Source organism: Mya arenaria, chromosome 10, assembly GCF_026914265.1.
Source record: "Mya arenaria isolate MELC-2E11 chromosome 10, ASM2691426v1".
Taxonomy (NCBI): domain Eukaryota; kingdom Metazoa; phylum Mollusca; class Bivalvia; order Myida; family Myidae; genus Mya; species Mya arenaria.
In genome coordinates, this window is record NC_069131.1 from 15,137,845 (window position 1) to 15,163,181 (window position 25,337).

At 33.8% G+C, this 25,337-nt stretch overlaps 1 protein-coding gene and 1 long non-coding RNA gene across 2 annotated transcripts; one reads left to right on the plus strand and one right to left on the minus strand.

The window, feature by feature from the left end:
- Positions 1-71: 71 nt before the first annotated feature.
- Positions 72-24,808, minus strand: LOC128204372 (C-type lectin domain family 10 member A-like). Its single transcript, XM_052905790.1, has 4 exons — positions 24,730-24,808; positions 4,388-4,494; positions 2,542-2,632; positions 72-253 (listed from the first exon to the last, which is right to left on the minus strand). The coding sequence occupies exons 1-4, from the start codon at positions 24,776-24,778 to the stop codon at positions 72-74; spliced, it is 429 nt and encodes a 142-aa protein (XP_052761750.1). The 5' UTR covers positions 24,779-24,808.
- Positions 13,744-15,194, plus strand: LOC128206285 (uncharacterized). The gene is made up of 3 exons (XR_008256435.1): positions 13,744-13,795; positions 14,430-14,490; positions 15,137-15,194. It is a non-coding gene; the product is annotated as an uncharacterized LOC128206285 (long non-coding RNA).
- Positions 24,809-25,337: the final 529 nt, after the last annotated feature.

Here is a 25,337-nt window from a genome sequence, read left to right on the forward strand (position 1 = left end):
ATGATACATAATGATTTTTAATTATAATCTTTGACATGCCTCGCAATGCCATTTTCGAGTTCTCGCTCAACCTAATCACAGCCGGCCTCTTCCCCAGGAATCAAAAGTGACAAGACATATGTTGGTGTCTTTGATTGACGTCCTTGCTTCTTACCATGAGCCCAGTTTGTAAACGATGGCGATTGGTCACCTGGTATCCATTTCCACTCGCCCTCGATGATGCTGTCTGTTAGTCCAATCCACCAAAGTACTACTGGAAGAGTAAAAACAATACCCACAGTGTGGATTTCGTACAGAACACTCTCTGCGACACGCTTTTCTATTAAATGATATACCAAATTTACGGTTTGATATACAGTAAAGATTACATTTTTTCCTTTATTTAATCATGTGTAATCTAACAATATCACTCCGCATGTTTGTAAAGAATTTAATTGGAAACAAGTATTGCTTAATTGTAAATATCCCAGGAAGATATACGTTAAATGTAATAAAATGTACTACCGCCTTATTTCAAGAAAAAACAAACAATCTATTATATTTCGTCACTTTCTGTATTTAAACATACTTACATGAACATTTTACTTTAGTCTCATCCACACATTCTTACAACAGTAGACATAGTGCTGGAAATTTTAAAGTGCCACAGGCTGACAGTTTTATATTAAATACTTTCTTTTATCAAGCAATCCAGGACTGGAACAGTCTTCCAATAAAGTTAAAAGAATTGAAAAATAAGAATACTTTTAAAAAAGAAGTGAAATCACATCTCATTGTTGGTATGAAATGTGCAGAAATGGAAGATTTCCTTTTTTATTAATTGTTATTCATTTAATCTTGCATATCAGTCCAAAGATTTTTGTCATATTATGCTAAAGTGTCATATGGTTTTAACAGTCGGTTGCATTATAACTGTAAAAGTTCGATATCAAACATTTAATCATTCTTTAACTGGTCAAGAGTACATGCATGTTATTTTTGTATAAGTAAACCTAATTTAAACAGCTTACAACTGAGATCTTGGCAAATAATTATATTTGTCATAAGGACCCCATTGGAAATAAGTTGAATAACTTTAATGGGTTATCCTGTGTTATATATTTGTCACATTGAATTAAATCTTTGTTAACGCACGTATGTATCCAAAGCATTCTAATGATGTTGTGCTTTAGTATAGATATCATCACTAATACTTTGTTAATCAGTCTGTGTTATAACTTTATGAGATATTTGGTTTGTTACAATGACATATATATGCACGAATAAATCTATCTATCTATCTATCTATCTATCTATCTATCTATCTATCTATCTATCTATCTATCTAAACAGGAAATGACGTCATGAGCATATAACATAATTAAGACGTCATAATACCGGTTATAACGTCACTACTTTTAAGAAGATAAATTTATAAAAGGCAAAGTGTTTATGTAATGATTCCTACTGGACATCAACTCTGTATTTAAAAATCACGGAGTTAAAGTATCTGTTTAGTTTTAGATTCATCCGGGTACTATTTTTTGCATTCCATGTAGTGCGGAAAAATGGCCTTGCTTTGTGGTATTCGGCTCAACATCAGCGCAGGTGGGACAGATAAATATACATACATATATATGTATATTTCACAGGAAAATAATCTGACACTCATCATCATACAATACAAAGACTTACTTAATAATACATTTACTTGTGTGTATTATGTATTATGACGACTTGTGACAGATTCTATATGAAAGTCATAAATGGTGTCGCCATCATGAGATAATGACATTATGTAGTTTTTATTTATAGCTAGCCTACAAATTACGAGACATAATATATGTATATAAATGAACAGCGTATAACATTGTCGCGTTATATAGCGACGGTTCATGTATTTAACGCTATATAACATCTAAATAGCATACATTAGAACATAACATTAGTGGTCATTCAACACGAAATTTATATAAGTCGTTTCTAAATATTCTCGTAAAACCTGTTTTAATCAATATTTCTATGAAAAACTACAGAAACAAGCGCAATAGCCAAAGGTTTAAACGTTTAATGGCACATGGTAAACGCCAAAGATATGGATCACATAAACAAGAACATCACAAACAGGAAACATTGAACAACAGCACATAACTCCACAAACAGCACAGTGCATATATATATATATATATTATATAAAAAAGTACTTCTGTTTAATAAGGATTGCTAGGTACCGCCTTGGTCAGTTAAATGTAAATTTACTGGGGGTTTAAACCAGTTTGCGTGCACAACCTCACTCTTATCCCAACAATCCTGAATTAAGTAAAAACGTAAAAGGCACATCTTATCTTAAGTATGCATTAACTTGAGGAAACTTAATAATAAAATAAATGATAATAAACTAATAGGTAAACCCCATTTAGGAAAAACGTTTAATAAGTTCGTATTGATTGACCACTGATGTGGTATCCGCTATATATAAACATTATATTCGAATTGATTTTCTTAATATATATGCATTTTACTTCATCAACAATAGATGCATTTCTATATTTTATCCTTTACCTAGGTGGTCCAGCACAACACTGAACACAAAGTTGTTTTCATCAACATCATCGATGGTTACTAGGTTTGCACCATGGGCCTCACAAAAATGCTGTAATAATGTATTGTTCTATTAGATGTAGCAAACACAAGTCTTAAAAATGGTGTCAGAATAGAAATGAGAGTTTTCATACGTTTGATATAAAGTGACGTGTGTTTCCCTCACGATGAATTCTGAGAGCAGCAGGGTTCGACACTAACGGTAGTCCGGTAGTCCGAGACTACCAGTTTTGTGCTCGGACTACAAGAAATTTTAAGTCATTAGTCCGTCGGACTACTAGAAAAAGTAAATATGACATCAGGTAATTGAGCATAAAATATTTATTACATTTAAACTCGCGTAAAACGTGTTGCTAAAATTTAAAAAAAAAGGCGAGTATCACCGGTAAGTGCTCATTCTAAAGTTTGCCGAAGATGGCCGAGGAGTTCCGGACAACCTGGACTGTTACGTGAGTTTCGCGCGCAATTCGTATAGCCTTTCGATCAATATTAAAACCAGTCTGTAGAATGTCTTTATTTAGAAAGGGAAAAACCATTTTGCACTGTACCAGTGTGTTTTAATCGTCAGACATGTGAAAGTCTGCCCGTGTCAGCGAGGTAGATTGGGGTTTAAAATGAGGTAGAATTTCTAGATCCCTTGCATTTTCGGTCAGAAACAATGATAGTTACGATGTTAGCAAAAACTTAATGGTTGTTACTATTTTTAGATTTTCTGAAAATACGTCATGGTAATTTATTTATCGTTCAGAGTATTGTCAAATGTCGGTGTTTTGATAAAGCAGACAGAAGGAACATTATATTATTATAAATGTATGGCTTGTGAAATATTTTAACTGGCATTTAGAAGAGCAGCTTATAAAAATAATCATACTGGTCAAAAATGTCTAATTCAGTGTAAGTGCAGATGACGGCAGAAATTGTGTGCATTAATTTTCGCGCCAAAAGGTCGTAACATTTTATACATTTAAGAGAGGGCCAATAACAATTCTTATCTTTATATACTCCCAATTAATTAATAACATTTTGGGAATTAATTCCATTATATTTTTAAAGCATTATTGTATGTCGTTTTCAATAGATTAACAAAGGCTTCTGAATAGTAGATGCCAATATCAATTATCAAATAGCCATTTGTGCCGTAACTTAGCAACGATCTCGGTCGAGGTGTCAATTGATATATTGCACCATTTTCCTGAAAGTGACAGATTATGGGGTATTTTAGCATGGTTTTTAGATTTTTATTCTGGGGTATTTTAGCATGTTTTTTTAGACTTTTTAAGGTTTTAAAATTGAAGGCCAAACATTGTTTTGAAGAAAGTGGAAAATTTAAGATTGAGACAGATAAGAAACATGATCAAAGGGTTGTTCTGGCGATGTTTTTATGGAGAAGTCTAACAGAACACTGAAGAAATCTGTTGCAGGCTTGCATTTTTTTTTGGACTATCAGAATTTTTGCTGGACTACCTGGATTTTAGATCCAGTAGTCCGAGGGACTACCTTGTGAAAAATGTTAGTGTCTAACCCTGGGGCACCAATAATATTTTTGCATAAAGGTGGCAAAGTTCTTTTGTAGCCTTGCAATTCATTTATAATTAGAAGTGTCATTTTAAAGTTTGATAAAAAGGGATCAGGCCCCATTATCACTAAAAACTTACTTCAAATTTCAATCTCAGTTTCAATTTTTGTGATATTGGGGCCTGGACTCTTGATTAGCATAGAACATTGAAAACAATCTTTACAGTAAATAAGGGTCATATAGAGTATTCTTTGGAACAACATATCAAACCGCTCACTGTGCCTGCCCTACCTCTGCCTCAGTGAAGGATGTATTCTCATGTTGAGCAAACAGGTAGCAGGACTCGTGGTAAGCTATCCAGGCGTCCGGACAAAGTGCATCGCTCACCACTGACCGTACTGTGTGGATAGAAAGTATGATTAATTTATATATATATATATCCCAGGGTCCCACAACCCAAAATCTAAAAATAGATTTTCGTTTCGGACGTTAAAATTTCAGTCGATCTACAATGTCCCATAACGCTTTATAGATGATCCCACAAAACGATGAACTAATATTTGTTTATTTATCATTTATAATCTTATTCGATATTTTATTTTTTTGTGTTTGGATGTCTAAAAAGTAGCAATATTTGTTACAATTTTATTTTTTTCGTTTACGATTTCCCTTGTCACGTGACACTTTCACAAGCAAAATGGCTGTTAATGACATTTCAAGAGAAGTGAGGAACGAATCCAAGTGTTTGATGTGCCTCTCTTGCTATCAGACTATGCCACAATCTTTTAAAGACTGCATGGATAAAATGAGGGTATGTCATAAGCAATAGATATGAGGTTTTGAGAACAAGTAGTGGTGAATACATTTTGTTTCAAAATAATCCTGTAAGACTCCGAGTGAATTATCCAGTTTGTTATCGATATAAAAAGATTTCGTCTGGCAACAATGAAGAGAAACAAAGCCAGTTGAGAAAAAACTTCTAAATAGGTATGTAGAGTACTTCAATTTTTTATTCATAACAAACAGTAAACCGCAAAAAGAAGAAATAATGTTGGAAACATGGAAAAGTGAACAAGGAAATAACTGGATATTATGCTCCAATCCTAAGAAACTCTTTAATATGCAAATGTTGTCAAACTTTAAAGTAATAAAATCTAATAATTTGAAGAAGGTACTATATATAAACTGTATAACCTAAATGTCTGTCACCAATTTTTTTGCCGATTTTTTACTCTGGTTGAGAAGGGAGCAAGACAAATCGGCCCCTTACCAAATCGGCCTACTACCAAATCGGCCCCTAAGACGTTTCGGCCCTGCCATTTCGTCCCCTTAATTCAAATGACCCGAGACGTTTCGGTCCCTTAGTGATTTTCAACAGAGACATTTCGGCCCTTTAATTTTATTTTATTCTTTATCTTGAGTATGAAGAAAAATATTGTAGGTCGTCTTATAAATGTAAATGAGATCTGTAAATAAGTTGTAAATAAAATCTTTAATTTTACAAATAAACAAATATGCATGAAAAACATTGATATGACTGATATTGATATTAAAAATATGATTAAAATCTAAATAACTATTAACCCTGATTTTTAAATATAAAATGTTAGAGAATCAAAGAAAGTTATTTTGTTATAACTGTTATTATTAATTTGTCTTTGAACCATGCGTTCTTTTTTGCAAGGCAAACTGTTAGTGTTGTGGGTGTAAAAAAGACATTCAAAGACGTGTGAATGAATAATTGTCTTTAATTTGTTAATGTTATTTACAGTTGATTAGAGAAGATTTGAGTATTAATATAAACAACATAAGTAGTATATATATATTAAATCGTTTCTAAAAGTGGGTACCATTTGTTTTAGACGTGTTGCGTTGGTTTTTTTTAAATGCCTTTACGTTTCAACCATTAATTTGTTATCTATGTGGTATACTATTGCTCCAGAATAATTATTAATTATTATTGTTGACAATTTGTGTTGTATCTATACATAATTAGGAAATAATGTTTGTTTTATAGATATGAATTGCAAACAAGATACAACTTGATAGTTCAAAATTAATGCATTTTAAAAAGAGTAAAACAATATATCCGTAATAAAAAAGTGAAATAATATTCTGTTTGAGGTGCGACGAGATAATTGGTATTAATCTTTAAGTGTGAGAATTAGCGGTTGGGAAAGTCGGAACAAACCTTGTAGACGTATTTATAAGCTTGTAAACACAAAGTGTCACAATTCCAACGCCTGATACCTCTTTGGAATGTGACAATTCGCCATAAGACTGTCTGTCTAAAAACACCGTTTAAGCCACTATAGTTTTGCATATTTTCAAGTGAACAGATATTTTCTTTAAAACTATTTTTATCTTTATCTTTGTATGCATGTATATAGCTTTGTCTATTAAAATAAAAAATGAAATTACATGTTTTTTACTTATACATTTAGAAATAAAATAAAAAAAAGTAAAATTACATGTTTTTTTACTTATACAATGTATTTAGAAATAAAAAAAAGATAAGGGCCGAAACGTCTCGGTAATCAGGGGCCGAAAAGTCTACGGGATGGGGACGATTTGGTAAGGGGCCGAAAAGGTAACCGTTTGAGCTAGGGGCCGATTTGGTAAGGGGCCGATTTGTCTGGTAGCCGTTGAGAAGCAGTTTCCGACTGACAGCAGTTTCTGACAAATTGCTTTGTAGCTCAAAACAATGTACATTTGTATATCATTTATGGTGATTTATTCATTGCAGACATACTATGTCATACAACAAAAACTATGACTGTTTAGTCCGGAATAACAGTTTGTGAAAGGTGTCTCCGATGGTATGATATAATTGGGGACTTCAGTGTTTAAGCACCAGTCAATTGTAACCACAGCCCCCCAGGTCCAGGGAATAAGCCAAGCCAGGGCAAAATCCCCAACCTGCGGGGACAAACTGCTGGTGAAATACCTGCCAAATGCCCCCTGCTATCCCCGGTATACACCCGGACCTGGGGGGGCGTGGTTACATTTGACTGGTGCATTACAAGATCACATAAGCCTTCATTGCTTGTAATGCTAACTACCCTAAATGGACGAAGAATTTGCACCATAAATCTAGCAATTTTTCTAATACAATCTTTGCCCTTTCAGAATTTGGTTTGTATTTTTGCTTATTTTGGAAGATTTAAAAAACTTAAGGGTGGTCTGAAGTATTGCCGCATGCACTCAAACTTGATCCAGAAGAAACAACAGTTGTTAAATTGCCAACTTACTCAAATTAAAAATCTTACAGTGATGTTTTAAATGGTTCTTTTAATTAGTTATCCCACAGGACGGCACTTTACAGCAGTTTTGCACCTGTTACAGAAATCCACATTTTCAAATACATCGCTAGTCTCTCGTTTCCTTTGCGTCTGAAATGTCCCCAAACAGCGCTTTTCTTAAAGACTAGACACTTTATTTGCTTAATTTATCAATGTTATTTTTACAGCGACACCGGGTCACTATGTGCATTTACACCGGTTTACTTTCTGTTTCATTTTCGGAAACGAAATGAAAACAACGGTGTTGGAATATATTTATTTTGACAATCCTGAATTACTAATGAAAAACTGTATGGGCGAAGTTGTACCGCCGTATAATATTTATTTTGTCAGTAATACAATATACCGGTAAACCTTTACACCACTCCTTTTTAGCTCGACTATTCGAAGAATAAGGAGAGCTATCCTAGTCACCCGAGCGTCGGCGTCAGCGTGTTACCACTTTTGTACCACCTCAAATATTTAAAGTCCATTGACATATGGCTTTGAAACTTTGCACACTTGTTCACCATCATGCCCCCAACCTATACACAGGAGGAGGTAACTCTATCAAGCATTTTGACAGAATATTGCCCCTTTTTCTACTTAGAATTTACGTTAAAGTTTGCGTACCACCTCAAATATTTTCCAATTCAATTAATGTAAATACCTCCGCACATCATGTATTGCATTGATATCTAATCTAACAGTGATACATGCATGTTTCGCCAAAACTTTTCAATTCATACACCAAAGCGGCGGAAAAGTCGAGCGCACTGTCTCTGTGACAGCTTTTGTTTTCAGATATTCTTAGAAAAGGTTGTGCAATTTAATTATATCTAAACTAGGCAATCAAAAGCTGAAGTTCATACTGAGACATGGAAGTATTTAGTATTATATTAAGTTTCATGTTTGTTTTATATTTTACAACTGGCACGAGGGGGGTCATCACACGCCTGCAATGGGCATACATGTACATGTGAACCCAATATGTGTATGTAATAATAGCTACAAGGTTTTCCTAAAATGACTATTACAAATGATGATTATTGTGTACATGTTTGTGGACAGTATTGCAATGCTAGTTTTATGCCCACATTCACTAAAATGTTAACAAGCACTTGTTTTATCAGAAATGAAGTTTTATCAGAAATGAATTAAAATATCATGAAAAATAATTTGACTTTAAATACTTATTGATTCCTAAATACAGGGTTTATTATAAATAAAAAACAATACCATAGCCTTATACATGTATTTAGTTTATTAGTAAACAGATAAAAAATAACACTGATTAAGCTCCTGAAACTTGCCGCAGAAACAAAATTTTCGGAAACTGCTTCTCATCAAGCATATTAGAATGGTGTAAGTACCCTCTTTGCGCCCCTAGTAGATCCACTATGTGTGACGTCACACATGTGATAAATTATTGACAATAGCAGCTTGATCTGCAGTTATGCTAAATGTGAACATTTTGAAGAGGGATTTAAACATGACTGAATAATTCAATAAAAACCTGTAATCAATGTCGGAAATTGTTTCTCAACCAATATGGCAGACTCAGGACAGGGATACATACAATTGTTAAATTATTTCAAAAGTATCCCTGATCTCTTATAATTGTAGCTACTATATATATATATATACAGCTAAGCACAGCCATTATAACCAGCATTACAATGTAACAAATTACCTTCATTAGCGGTATTTATGCCAAGAAAAAGTATAACGATTAAGAAATAGTTACTATGAACCAATCATTTGCTCGTTTCAGACTTCAGCTTGTAGAAACATTGGGAAACAAAACAAAAGAGTTTCAATCTCCTGGACATCCGAAATGATACAGTCTCTAGACAGTCTTTGGAGCAACGGAGGACCATGTGGCAAATCTGATACAAACCAGGGGGTAAAAGCTATCAGGATCTGTAGTAAACAAAAAAGTGTGCCTTTAAAGCAGGATGCAGTCAGCCAAATATGATAACATCCAGTTGGCTACAAAAGTATATGTAAACTGTCTATCAGGTCTTGGATGGCCATACGCTTTTGTGGCTGTCAAGACATGTGGCTCACAACAGCAGCACCCATAAGTTACATACATGAAACTGTCAACATGATGCTGCGTTAGAGAATTGCGAAGTTTGGAGATCTCAACATGGCTGCCGATTAAGGAAAGTGGAAGGAACTTTCAGAAATAGGTATGAATCTTGAGCCACTGGTCGAAGTTCACACAAGCCCACAAGCCCTGCTTGTATTGTATACCAAGCTTGCTCAAATTCTGAATTTTATATAGCACAGTGTGTGTATAGATACCCTGTGATAAATTACGCCATAAATGATATAGGTCTGAAGGCAACATTTTACTCCGAATAAAGACTTTAAACAAAGATAACTTAACAATCTCTTCACCATTTTAAATTAAACATAGCACAGTCTACGCCACTTACTGAGTCCCGCCTTCGGTCTTTTACCAGAGTTTGATTGAGAGTATAGTTTCTTAAAACACTTTGACAAACTCATTTCACAATACGGGCACTGACAAAACATTATTTGGAAACAGGTTTATCGAAGTGTTTAATTGAACTAATAACCTGATCAAATTCCAGTAATAAAACGTAGGCAGGCTCTTTAAGCGGCATAGTTAAGTTATCTTTGTTTTAAGTCATTTAAACAAAATGTTGCCTTCCGAGTTGGCATAAATGATGTAATTTATCACGTGGTAAACACTAGCAGGGCTTATTAAAAAAATTGATGCCAAGCATTAATAACAATTTGGGCTGGTTCATTCAAGACTCAAATTTCGATGACTGTCAATAATTTTTTTAACACTCATTTGTACCTTTGTCATTTTTACCACAATATGTTAAGAGTTATTTTTCTGTTCCATCAGTGTCCTCTTTTGACTAAAGATTAGCTATATTTTGGCATTTGTTTACATGTATCTTGTGAATTTAGCTATTAATTAAAAAAAACTCATAAATAAATGCTCTTTTTATCTGTACACAAAGAACATGTGTTTTTTGTTTTGATCGTTAAAGTCAAATGAGTTAAACTTGAGAATGCATTAAAATTAAAAAAAATGTCAACCTGTTATATATTGTGTCTTCAAGCTTCACTCTCACAGATTTACTGTTTGTCCAACTTTTTATTTTTTGTCTTGGAATAAGGGGTTTTTGGCGTAAATACCTGCTTACCAGTGATGAAAGACTGCAGACAAAAGATCAGATAGCAGATTTTCATATTTCCAATACAAATTTAATGTTTTATGGCTTAAACCGTTACTAACGGTTTAAGAAAATTGCATAACACATCAATTTTGGGACGGAAGTATGAAAAGCTGCGATCTGATATTTTATCAGCAGTCTTGTATCACTGGTTTGCAGATATTTACGCAAAAATTTCTCGTTCCAAGACAAAAAATATAAAGTTGTCAAAATCTGTGAGAGTGCAGCTTTAAAGTTGTATGAATATCACAGCATGGAAAATGGCCATTAAGCCATATCTACCAACTAACCAATATCCGAGACAGTCTGGAGTACTTTCAAATGAAGTATGTGTATAATTATGCAGAATATTCAGAAGTAAAATATAATACTAGTTTGAAATAATATCTTTATTATTTAAAAACAAACTTAAAGCAGTTTGATGAAATGAAGATTTTTCTAGCCTTCATTTATGGGTCATTAGTACAAACATCCTTTAAGGATTGTTCTTATTTATTAGACCATGACCAGATGGAAGTTGATGTTGATTATGATGCTGATGAGGCTGACACTGGGATTGAAGATGACGTTCCCCACACCATCCCAGAAAATGATGAAATGGACATGGACTTAGATTTTGAAGGTGCTTTTGCATTATCATTTTTAGCTTGAATATTCGAAGAATAAAGACAGCTATACTACTCATCTTGGCGTCGGCGGTGGCATCGGCGTCGGTGTCACACCTTGGATAAGATTTTGCATGTAAGCACCTATAAGCCATTATCTCAGTAAATACATCAGATCTTGCATTAAAACTTTGGATATGTATTCCCAACTATCTTACCTACTAAATTAATGAAGTTAGATAACACTTATTTGAATATACTGCAAATAATTGGCTTTTATTATTTGACTTAGAAATTCTGCCTGCTTTGCATGTAAGCACACAAGTTAATATCTCAGCAACTACTTGATGTAGTGCATTGAGACTTTATACAATGGTACTCAACCATCCAACCTACTTAATTAACCAAGTTAGATAACTCTAGTTTGCATTTAATGCAAATAATTGTCCTTTATAATTAGGCTTAGAAATTCTGGTTAAGGTTTTGCATGTTAGAACACATAGGTTAATATCTCATAGACTACTTGATGTATTGTATTCAGACTTATACAATGGTACTCAAAAATCCATTCTACTTAAATAACCAAGTCAGATAACTCTATTTTGCATTAAATTAAAATAATGACTCTTTTTATTTGACATGCATAGAAGTTCTGGTGTAGGTTTTGCATGTAACCACATCATGCATTGCATTGAAACTTTATACACAGGCTCCCAACCATTCAACCTTCTAAATTAATCAAGTAAGATAACTCTGTGTATTATTTTATTTTTGCCCCTTTATTATGCGACTTCTTAATTCTGGTAAAGGTTTTGCATGTAAGCACACATAGGTTAATATCTCAGCAACTACTTGATGTACTGCATTGAGACTTTATACAATGGAACTCAACCACCCAACCTTCTTAATTAATCAAACTATATCTTGCATATAATATAAATTTTGCCCCGTTGTTATTCGACTTAGTAATTCTGGTCAAGGTTTTGCATGTAAGTACATATAGGTTTATATCTCACAAACTACTTGATTCCATGCATGTTTCACCAAAACTTTTAAATCCTTACACTGAAAAGCGGCGGAATAGTCAAGCGCGCTGTCTCTGTGACAGCTCTTATTAAAGCTGAAGCTGTAAATGTATCTAGGCTTTTCACATATGTCAAAGTCCTGTGAAATCTGGTTTTCATCTGTCTATTGTTTTTCTTTCATGTCCAAAGACTCATGTTTTGTTATTGCTGACCGTCTATCTAGAGTGTTGGCATATTTTTAAGTCTCCACCTCCCAATTAAAGAATGCTGTATCAACATGAGAAAGATGTTACTGCAATTCGCCCATCATATTCAATTATCGATGAAGCTTAAGATTTAGAGTAAGATAAAACGAAGTAGGGGGGCTCTTTTTGAAGAAGACTGTTTTTTGGTTCTGTAACATGCTCAGATTGAGGAACTGATTCACAGGACACATCTTTCCTGAGTGTAACCAGTATTGATTTCACCACTTTTCTTAAATGCCTAGTGCCAGGCAAGCGAGGTATTGGTACAAACTTTTTATTTGGTCTGACGCAGCCAGGGATCGAACTCACTACCTTTCGCTCCATATGCTTTTATTTACCATTTTATATACACCAATTGCCAAGTTTTATCACACCTTATTTACTATTCTTTTATAACCTTAACTCAAATTTACAGTTTAAACTTGCGGGTAAATCACAGATTTGACAGCTTGTCTAAATAATTTTGTAATAATCTCGGATAAAAAGTATTAAAATTAAATACATTGTTATCAGATTTATCCTACTAAAAACTGAAAATTACTTCTAAAATTTCAAGGAATATCATAACAGCATTTAAGTAGTTCACATTATAGTTAATTTAATTTAGTGACTTGAGGTAAATTGACATGAATGACTTAATGTCAGCATATTGTCCCATATAAATAATGTGCTTCACCTACAGTGATATAAGATTTATGACATATTCTTTAAAACAATGCAGATATGTGTTGGCTCCTGACATTTAAACTTTATAAAACATAGTGCAGATTTATGTGCAGATATATGTATGCTATGGGACTTACCATATAAAACATATTGCTGATATATGTGCAGATATATGGTGGTTTATGAGACATTCCTTATAAAACATATTGATGATATACATGTATATGCAGATGTATGGTGGTTTATGGGACATTCCATATCAAATATATTGATGATATATGTGCAGATATATGGTGGTTTATGGGACATTTCATATTAAATTTATTGCTGATATTTGTGCAGATATATGGTGGTTTATGGGACATTCCTTATAAAATATATTGTTGATTTATGTGCAGATATATCGTGGTTTATGGGGCATTTCAATTGATTTTTTAATGCATTGTTCCCCTTGCGATAAAAAATGCCTCCACATGAGCAAACCAACGAAGGGCATGTTATAGATGAAAACTATCCTCTGCATGTATGTACAATAAACCCTCAAAAGAAATACTTTATGTCGAAGACAACATAGTTATAATTTGCTCCTGTATTAAATTTTCAGATGGCTGTCAGCAGCTGCACAAACAAGAGAAGCCTTCCTTGAGTGTTCAGAAGTAAGTTGCTGCTTTATGTGCCAAATAGATCACGCTGTCAATTCAGATGTCAGCCATAACTTTAGTTTAAACGTTATATATTTAACAATGATTGTGAAGAAAGCTATAATAGCTTATATTAAGTCACTCTCATTGGCCAATGTTTCGCGAGAGTGTGGTCTTGTGTTGTGGGGGAGTACCTGGAGAAAACCCACTTCTCCGGCTTGGTGACCACTAACCAAACTCACATGCGCCCAGGCCGGGAATCAAACCCAGGTTCCCTTGGTTAGAAGCTAACCACTGTGCTTTCCAGACAACCATAACTTTATTACTGTAAATACGACTTTATAACTTCTCATAATTGGAGACCTAATGAAAGCAGAAGGCCACATTCTTCATGAGAATTGGTCAGAATTCATGTTATTCTTCTGGATTATTTTACTAGGTAACTTGTGGCTATATAATATATATATATATTATGCCTTGAGTTTAAGCGCCAACTCAAGTTTTCTAATCTTTTAATAGTGAACTGAAATTATTTATTTCCAAATAGATTGTAATGTACCGGCTATTGTTTCAAAGCTCTGAAGTATTTATATATATATATATATATATATATCTTATGTCATTCATGTTTAATCTTTTTTTTTATTAGGTAAAGAGAAAAATCAAGCAGAACCAGGACGATCCAAAGCTAAAGCAGGACAATCCGTGAGGTTTGTTTCAATGTCTTATCATATACATTGAAATATTTCAATAAAGAAACAGAGTTTAAAAGTTACTTATAAAAACACTAAGTATATTACGTATTGCAAGATTTGAAACAATGAGTAAAAAATACCAGTTCAACTGAGGTTAGACCATATTTTTTATTGTAGAAGACAAGTCTGTGTTGTGAATTGAATTAAAATTACTCTGAGACAACCCTGTTTTGTAAATTGAATTGAATTTAAATTACTCTTCAAACCTGATACCCTGCAAACTGTTTTTTTCTAAAGTCCTTAATTTGAGGTTAGGAGAAGATATTATCCTCTTTTCTTGAAATGTAACATTTAAAAACCCAGTACATAAGTATAATACTGTATATATATATACATATATATAACCTGGGAAGAAAACAAAAGAATGGTAGCCAGAATGCTATTTTTTGGATTAACACAACATTTGTACAAGAAGTCGTATCAAAAACGAGATTTTTTTTAATGAAACTCTTATATATTAAGTAATATGGATTCAGTATAGTTTGCATCATTCACCTAAGATCTAGATAAAGATAGTTGAAGCTGAATTAGTCTTAAATCAAGGGTAGTTATGTAGATAGTTGTTTCTTACATTTTAATTTAATCCTTACTTATTTAACAGTTCCAAACAGGAGCGATCTGTCACTGAAATGGATGATGATGATGATGATGATGATGATGATGATGATGATGATGATGATGATGATGATGATGATGATGATGATGATGATGATGATGATGATGATGATGATAATCTTAATGGTAGGGTACATCATAATTTTTCAAACTTATCAGCCTTACAAAATCTAATTTAAAAAATGTGAGATCTTAAATGATATCTGAAAATTGTGCAGTTAAGTCTTAAAACTTCATAAGTTGAATTGACTTTTGCTGGCCTGGTTATCACAGTGTGTAGTGAGCTAGACTACCCGTCTGAAAGTTCTGGCCCACTAGAGTTTCTGAAGTGACTTGATCCAAGAAATTGTCAATTACGCCTCCTAATTATGATTATGATTGGAAAGCTGTCTGTCACTTGTAGTAAAACAGAGGAATGCACAGGCAGAAATTTCTCAAAACTTTTCAGCATTACAGGCTTTAGTAGCAAGTTTAAACCTTTTATAAAAACAGACTTAAATTTTATAAAAGAAACTGGGTTAAAGGATTTAGACCCACAAATATGTTAATTTTTGATGCTTGGTGACATCACATTATTCTGGTATCAATTGAAAGGGTTATGTTAAAAAAATAAAATGTTTTATTTGGAGCGAAAAATGTATTTTAAAGTTGCTGTTTTTTGAATTTGCAAAAATGTCATTCAACGGTCTATTTCAGTTGAAATAATGGACAAGTTTACAAACTATTGTAACTTCTTTTGAGATGGACTTATGATCATTGTATTTGCATAGTTTTAATCCAAAAACACTTCAAATAATACCATATTTTAATGGATTCAGCATGGAGCTTAATCAGAGAACCAACTTATTTGAGAGTTGGATAACTCAAACCAATATTTTAGTGTATACTAACAACCCACTTTTTTCTGGAGGAATACAAATAAATATGATAACATCAAAATTGCTCAGGATGACAAGTGTTTTTATAAGCATGCCAATATTCATTGTGACATTTCCAAAGTTAAATGTTTGTTAAATGTATGCAATATTTAGTACTCATCATGAAGATTAGCTTTTTTCATAAGTGTTAAATTTATGGATTTAACTCTACAGCACCTGATGAGGACGGTGACAGTTTCAAGGATGCTGATTACACAGCAGGGTCAGATATGGATTCCCAGGATGAAATTGTTTGGCCTAAACCACACACCCAACCCACCGCCAAGAAAACACCAATCAAGAAGAAGCTATAATTCATAGTGAATTTTAAGGGAACATTAAAAATGGTGCCATTTTGAAAAACGATGATGCTAACAATATGATAGACAAGTTCATATGTTTTGGGCAAAGAAGTATACTCCAAATAAAAAGCAAAGTCCAACATTTTATTAAGATAAAGAGAATTAGGAAAAAGAATAAGCGGTATTTTTGTTTTAAGGAATGCTGGTATTGTGCAGAGGTCTCATTTGCTGTCTGTCTGTAAAAATTTCTTCCAAATATAACGGAGAAGCTGTTCTCCGGCTGCTGGATAATCAAACATTTTCAAGTAATTTATGACATATGAATGCATTACCTATTTGTTCTTAGGAGTTGTAATGCACACTTTTTGAAAAATCCAATATAAATTCTGATTCCGTGTTAATTAATATTGAAGTTTCCCTTATGACATTGAGACAGAAAAACAAGAAACTGCCTTACAAAGTTTGTATCCATTATGAAGTTAGTTGTACATGTAACTCATGACAACGATGAACTGCTGTGAGGAGTGGCTAGACTCATCGTCACCAAACATAATTCAAAGAATGCTCACAGTCTTGGGTGAAGTGATAAAAGTGATTCTACAGAGGTTTGGTCTGTGATCACCAAACTTGGTATGAGTATTGGTGATGATTATGATATGACACTAATAAGTTTTGGGGTTGCTGGTCAAAGGTAATGGTGTTCTTAAATTGAGCAATGCTTACTAATTGTTAACTGAACAAGGGTTGGGTTTATGATCATTAAAACTGATGTGGAGTGGCCAATAGGTGATTTCTTGGTCAAAGGTTTAGGTTACACTTCAATTAGATACCATTTTTCAAACATCAAGAAATGGGTTTGACCTACAGTAAACTAAGTTTTTTGTGTGTTTATTTGTCCTGATCAATCGATGACCGTTGGTGTTTTCAAGTCATGGTAGCCATTAATTACATTGATTAAAAAGTTTTTTGGCCAAAACTGTGCACTTAACTTGATGCTGGGCTTAGTTGTTGGGTGAGTGTGACCTTTGTTGAGTTTGGCTTCTGTTGCAAAAAATGTTGTTCTGATGGTAACTTAAGAAAATGTCAGCAGATTTAAAGCTGTTTGGTAGACTGGTTTCACCTTAAAATATTGAATCCACCCTCCACCCCAAGATTTTTTTACAAATGGAAATAGTTTACATCCAGTGGACGTATGGGGATAGTTCCTTACTGTCACAGCTCTTGTTCTTAAAGGCAACACTGTTGCCTTGAAAATAGGTTTTAGTAAGTTCTTTGTTGTCGTAATTTTCTACCAAAATGGCTGTGTTTGTCATTTTAATGTCTGGACTTAATATTCTCATGTTGCATGAGTGTTAAAAAAGCTAACTTTGTCATAGAATGCAATCAAGTAACAAGTATGAGTTTTGTACTAAATCTGTAGTTTTCTTTCATCATGCATTACAACATTGTTATGTTGCTATGTAAATGTATAGAAATGGAATAAACTGTAAAATGTTACCTCGTTTTCATAAAGTTAAACAGTAATATCTTATGTAACTGCAATGGTTGTTAACCATGGGTGGTATTCATAAACTTCTTAAGTTAACTTGATCATTTTCCTAATTTTAGTATCTCTAGTCATATGAAATAAAAATGAAGAATTTCCAAAATACAATGTACATTACTACTATTGACCTTATTGAAAAAAACATACTTTAAAGTTAAAAACACTTGTACTTTTCATTTGACTTTCAAGATTTTAAGAAATTGACATAAGTTAGGAAATGACTTAACCAGTTTTACGAATACCGCCCTAGGTTTTCAATGGAGATGTTGTCGGACTGGCGGGCGTCAAACTGGTTTTGGTGATGATACTTTCAATTACTTTGTATGTAGCAAGTATATGTTGAGACGAACCTTGAAATTGCTTTTGGGTTATCAGTTCAAGGTCAATGATACTAAAAATATATAAATGGTTTCTACGCAATAACTTAAAATTAGGATAAATAGAGTGGTTGTTTGTAACCAAGCTTACGTGGAAACGTACTTTGGGATTGCATTTGGGTTGTGTAGGTCAAGGTCACTGTTACTAAAATTAGAAAATGATGGTTTCCGCGTTGCAGTTTGTTGGTGCTAAAGTCACTGCTACAATTGTTTGATATAACAGGAGCGTATGAAGGATTTAAGGATTTGGGCTGTGGATGGGGTGAGTCCGATGAGAAAAATCTTGCAAAAAAGCGGCTCCGGTAAAATCTAATTACAACATTTTATATGCGTCAATGATCAGATATTTTATTTCTGGTTTACTTTTAGTTTTAATTTTTCGTATTTAATTACAGTAAAGAAACATCGTCTTCAAGGGATATATTTTGAGGGTCTTCAGACTCTGTGCCACTGTATTAATGTACGGATGAGACAACAAATAACATTTATTTTTAGACATCTCACGAAAAGCAATTATGCACCGGTCAATTGTAACCACGGCCCCCCAGGTCCGGAGAATAGCGGGGACTTTCGGTCCAGCCAACCCCGGGTATAATATTTGCCCTTCGGGGACGAACTGATGGTCAAATCCCCGCCAAATGCCCCCGCACCGCAGGGAGCCTAGGTAAGGCAAATATCCCGCTATATTTTGCGCGAAGACAAAACCACCGCATTCACCCCGCACTGTGGGGGCCACCTGAAAGGTAAAAACACGGCCCATTTCCCCGGCTATCCCCGGTATACCCCCGGACCTGGGGGGGGGGGTCGTGGTTACAATTGACTGGTGCATTACTAAAACTGCTCGCTGGATTGGTTCATAAACAAAACAATCATAGCATTTGTTATCTTAGCGTGGGCAGCATATACGATGGAGTGATTATATAGTTAATCAGATATTCAATCATAGCTCTAATGCAGCGTGTCTACATTTCAATTCTTCATTGTGCATTTACCTAGTCACGGTGTAATTTAAGTTGATCTACGAACCATTTTGCTTTAAACGCTCTTTGTGGTCAGGCGATTTTTTTTGGAAATTTAAGATTTCTGGTTGATTTGTAACATTTATTTCAAACTTTTAACATGTATCCTTGCATGTCTACGAACGTGCAAGTCGTTAAAAACGAAAGAAATAGTGCATCACCTAACAACATCGCTAATTTGTAGCAATAATGAACAGCGTTAGGGCGTATATCACTCTTAATTGAAGTGATGGGAAATTAATAAGAGAAATAACTTACTTACATAAATATAACCTTTATCTTTAAACAAAACAACAACATCAGAAAAATGATTCGAAATCGACAACCATGCGTAAGACTCAGTTAATGCAACTTGTATGATATTTGGTGTTTTTGTGAGTCTATATCCGTCCGAAACATGTTCTTCTTGAAATGAGATTTACTTTAAGTTTGTATTTGCTTTCATTCGGAATCATGGCTGTTCGAAGAAACAAATTTCGTATAAGTGAAATCAGGTCCAGAATAATGCCAACTGTATAGTCGGCACATAAACTGGAACCCACAGTCCCCAAAGCGTGAGAAATTATTGATAAACCTGTGCGTGCGCGCGTGTGTTTATATAACGACGCCATCGGCCACTGGACTATCCGTGGACGTCAGTCACAGAATCAGTCTTTATAGGTTGTTGAGCATAGTGCAGGATGACAGTAAGTAACATTGGTTAAGGCTACTCTGGTAACACGCACCCGGGTAAATAATTGTCGCAAGTTCATAAAGACATAATGATGAAGCTTATAATATTATAACTACGTATGTTATCAATAAGTGACGGTTCCAGGGGCGTAGCTAGGCCTTAAAACTTGTAGGCCCGATGGTTCTATGTGAGTTTGGGGACTTTTATATGTGCATTACACACAATTATTTTGCAATGATTACCATAAACTCTAGCAATATACCCTGCATGTAGTTTCAATAAACACCAAACTTTAGTTAAAATTTAACAAACTTTTGAGTTGTTCAAAGTGTTTGAGCAGCTATTAGTTTTTAATGCATATTTGGGTTATTTAAATTTTATCATTTTTCAAAAGAGTTGTAGGCCCATAGTTGATTACTACTATGGTGCAGTAATATCAGAAAAGTAATAAAGAAATGTCTATCAGAAAACATTTATAAGAATAAGCATCCCTACTTTTATATATAAGAATATTTCCTTTTTAAGAAGTGCTTATTAGTTTTGTCGTGCGCCAGCCTAAGTACTGTTATACATACAGTTATATTTGCATGCGCCATATTGTTCATACGGCGTGCAACGAAGTGTACTTGAAATGCTAGCAGATCTCAAAATATGCACAAGTCCGATTCGTGAGAAACGCACATGGGACAACAGTTCGAACATAATTGAAACGAAATTGTAGCCAACCTGCAGTAAAAGTGTACTTACACTATTCCACATTCTCCGATTTTTGAAATAGGTTCGTTTAATAATAAGTGGTAGAGCTGGCATTTAGTAGCCTTAAGAAATGGAGTTGTATTTATAGCAATTTGCTTTTTTGTAGTATTTGTCAGTCATTTACTTAAATACTGCCAAACTAAATTGCCCCCGTTTATATGTACACAGTTACCCCAAGGGTAAATCACTTAGACTACATATACGTTAAACGCTTCCGTACAAATCAGCTTTAACAAAATACAACTCATTCATTTGTTAATGTCTCTGCATTGCAAATTTGGGTGGCCTTTTGATTAATCGGACGTCTTGAAACTATAGTGGCACGTAATGATCACTTACTATTTGACCTACAGTAAAGTCACTAAAATGCCGGTAATCAGCACCAAAAGTCTATATCTAACCAGAATTAGCAAATTTATTGTCCTTGGTTCCGCAAACTTACTGGAACCAACTACACAGCATTGCTGATCTGGACAGAAATTAAGTTTTTGAATTATGTGATGAACTATATGCAGTCTTGGAGTGAGAAATAGGTCAGTCTTATGCTTTTCCAGTTTCACTCCAAATAACCGTAGCTTTGAAGCTTTTCGCGGAAGGAAGTTTTCAGTCTTTGATGGCAGATAGTCATTGGATTGTACGAATTTCGGTGTCCAGGAGTATTATCAACGTAGCACGTTTTCTCACATAGCGTGCCTTTATGAGCTTCCCCAATTTAATCGGAATCCGTTTACGCAATAATGATTATCGCTTTGAACAACCAGTGAGCTAATCACGGCACGTCGGGGCGATTATTGCATTATTTCAATTTCAAGAAAATGAAAATGGACGACGAATACCTAAACATGAATGTAGTAGGCAAATAATTTACACAAGCAAAGCTTTAAAGGAATTTAAATCAAAAAGGAATGTGGAACTAGTTTTACCATTAATGACACTTCCCGTGTTTCAGTAACGAGTACTACCATGAATTATACCGGATGTTTACATTCGGTTACGGTAGAAAATCAGTGAGACAAGGAAATGTTTTGTTGAAACGTTTTGTTTTATTTCATTTGCCTAGAAAAAAATATTGTTTCAGCAAATTGGCTAGGGTTATTCAAGTCGAGGTTCTCTTGAATCTGCTCATAGGCTTGATCGACCCTAACTGTGCTCAACTATTGAAATAAACGTCAAAATCAGCAGATGTTAAATATAAAACGAAAATATTTGAAGAATGGAAATATTGCCGTCTTATTCCGATAATATGTGAGAAAAGGTTTGCTATTTTAATTTCAAGTCATTAGTTTTTTATTTACAGCAAATGCCATTCAAAACCAATTTGTTATGTCTCACTTTTTTAAACTTCCATAATTCATGATACTCAAATCTTTTACTGTATTCCATAACAGATTAAATTAGTTTCAATTTTAATGTCAAAGCCTGTTCAAATCATTGACAAATGACAGAACAGAACATAATATGTATTACACTTAAGTATGACAAGCTTATCGTTATAATAACACAGATACATACAAAAACATATACAGTACGTCATGCGACAATTTTAACACATATCATATTATACGATAAATATATTTGATTTTATTATTACTGGTATTTAAATTGTGAGAATGAATTTAAATAATATCACTTTTTATGGAATATTAAATACAATCGGACGTTATTTAAGATGGACGAAACAGTAATCGTGTACTGGTCAAACTCTACACTTGATATTACATGTAATGATACCAACTCTTGCTTTTAAATATCTTGGCGCAACAATTGATCAGACCCTATCTTTTGATTCTATGGCTCGTTCCATATTAAAAAAAGCTAGTGTAAGGTTAAAATATCTATATCGAAGGAAAGGTTACCTTACAAAACATACCAAGAAACTCCTTCTCAAGGCCTTTATTCAATGCCATTTTGATTATGCCTGTTCTATGTGGTTATATGTTCTGACCAAGTCACTTAAATACCAAGCTCCAAACCACACAAAATAAATTAATGAGGTTTGTTTTTTAGATCTTGATGCAATGTCTCACAATGGCCCAGAACACTTTTAATCACTCAACTGGTTACCTGTTAACACACGTGTAGACCAGATTATTCTAGGTCATGTCTTTAGAAATAAAAACATGCATAGCCCCGGACTACATAGGAGACAATTTTATCTCCCAAGATACTGTACACACACAATGGACAAGGTTATGTCAGAAAGGGGCTTATGCTGTTCCAGAGGTCAAAGTCCTTCTTCTTTGGTATTTCCTTATGGAACAAATTTCCATCTAGTATAGCACAGACTAAGAAATTACCTGTTTTCAAATTGCTAGAAAATAATCTTTTTTTAGATAATTTGGAATTATTATTTATGGTATTAAAAGGCTTGAGTTTTAATTAAGTTTTTTTTCATTTATTTATTCAAAGATTTTCAGTAAAGGAACTATTTTAACATAACCTCGCATTTTATATGTACTACATACTGTCATATTCATACTATAATGTGATAATTATGTATTACTTTCTGAACTTATAACTTTTTATGTAAAGTGACTGTGATACAACTCCGGCAATATTTATTATAATTCATAGAGACTAACTTTTAATATACTTGTGCCATTTCGCTTACAGGCATATTATTATTTAAATATGCAATGCCTTCCTATGCCATGTCGCCAAAACAAACAATAGAAATAAGAGGTTTTTTTCTTTTTTTGTGTCATCCTTGTTTTGGTGTATCTGTCATGGCTATTGATGATATCATGCATGTATTATGTTATTTACTATTCATGTTGTTTAAATTAAATGTCCATGCATGTACAATCCTTACTGAAATAAATCTATCTATCTATGACTGAGTATAATGGGTAATAAAAGTGCATTAGATAAAACCGTAAAGACAAGGAAAATGATGCAAACATTTAGAAAAATAACAAAACAAAAGGAAAATTAGAACCAACAAAATATGAGTTTCTACCCTATCAAATAAGATAGGAAACATCAATGACAAACATGTAATACCATGTATACAGGATAATAAACGGTTGACCATGACTTTTGGTTGATAATTGCTCCAGTAAGAATTATAATTGCCCGAGGGCTTTGCCTGATTATAATTATGTGATGCCAATAGTAATATGTTTACAAACGCCTTGCTACGAGTGGACATTTGATTTATACACCGGTATTAACATTATGTTCGCATGTGCATTACTGCATAACATCTGTGTTTCAAAGTGGCTGTCTGATGAATATAGTGCTGGTGACGGCTGCGATGATGATAACGGTGATGACAATATTTGTGCTTGACATTTTTGTTTTCTAGTAACTGATATTAGTTCTTGTGATAGTGTCATTTAGTTTGAGGGGAAGCTCTTATCTAGCGGAAACAAAACCACCACATTCACAACCACATTCACTCGGCAATGCGGAACTACCTGGAAGGTAAAAACACGGCCCATTTCCCTCACTATCCCCGGTATACCCCCTCGCCTGGGGGGAGGGGGGCGTGGTAACAATTGATTGACGCATATGCGCAACTGAGCAAAACGATTACATTTGAATAAAAGAATCCTACAAATTAACCTCATAAATTATCTATATACCGGTATATATGCCTATAGAATTGTGGGATACTGACGATACAAATTACCTGGTATGTGGGTCAATATATAAAATGTCCCACAGTGCAGTATCCCACAATCCCAAATATAGTTTTTTCAGATTTGTGATATCATCAAATAAAAGTTAATATTTATAATATACAAATAAAAACATTGAAAGATTATTAATTTGGTGATGCTGGCATGTTTAGAAATGGAGGGTCTCATAAACCACCAACAGGACTTAGTGCCCATAAACCACCATTAGTATGTATATTGTAACTGCGATTAGTTTGTTATAAGTCTGATGTTGATGTTTATTGACAAGATGGCAATAGATACAAGAATAACAACGTCTTATGTGTCAATGATACCATTACTAAAATATCTATCTAGGACACTTACATATAAATGCGCAACCAAATGTTCCATAAAATAGCCATGGAATCTTCATTGTTAATATTTCTTTCAGTAAACGGTGCAAATTACTTTATAACTAATCTTGTTGAGTGAAAATGATCTGTGCCATTAGTTCTTATCGTATGAATACATTTACAAGTGTTGAAATCAACATGTACAGACCAATTGTCGTCAGCAGTGCATTAGGTTATCTTAAGCTCACACTAACGTTGAACTATCATTTATAGACTTAATTGTGACCCGTTGCGATTTCACCGTTTGAGATTTGGACGATTTATTTATAATTTAATTATAGGGAAGCGTTTTCTCTCTCACGCGCGATTGTAAAGAAAAAATACAACGTCAACGAAGTCGAAAGGAATATGTAGAAAACTATAGAAATAGTGCACGGATATAGCTGTGTTGATACGACTCAAATACTCTACTTTTCATACTGACAATGAATATCCGCAATAGTTTTCCTAACACGTAGGACCATTTTAATGTTCATTTAATAAATGTCGGCATAGTAATTTATTCATGCCCTGTTTAACTTAATAAACATACCTATTGTTATATATTGTGGAGTTTTGTGCTGTTCTTCTATGATTTTT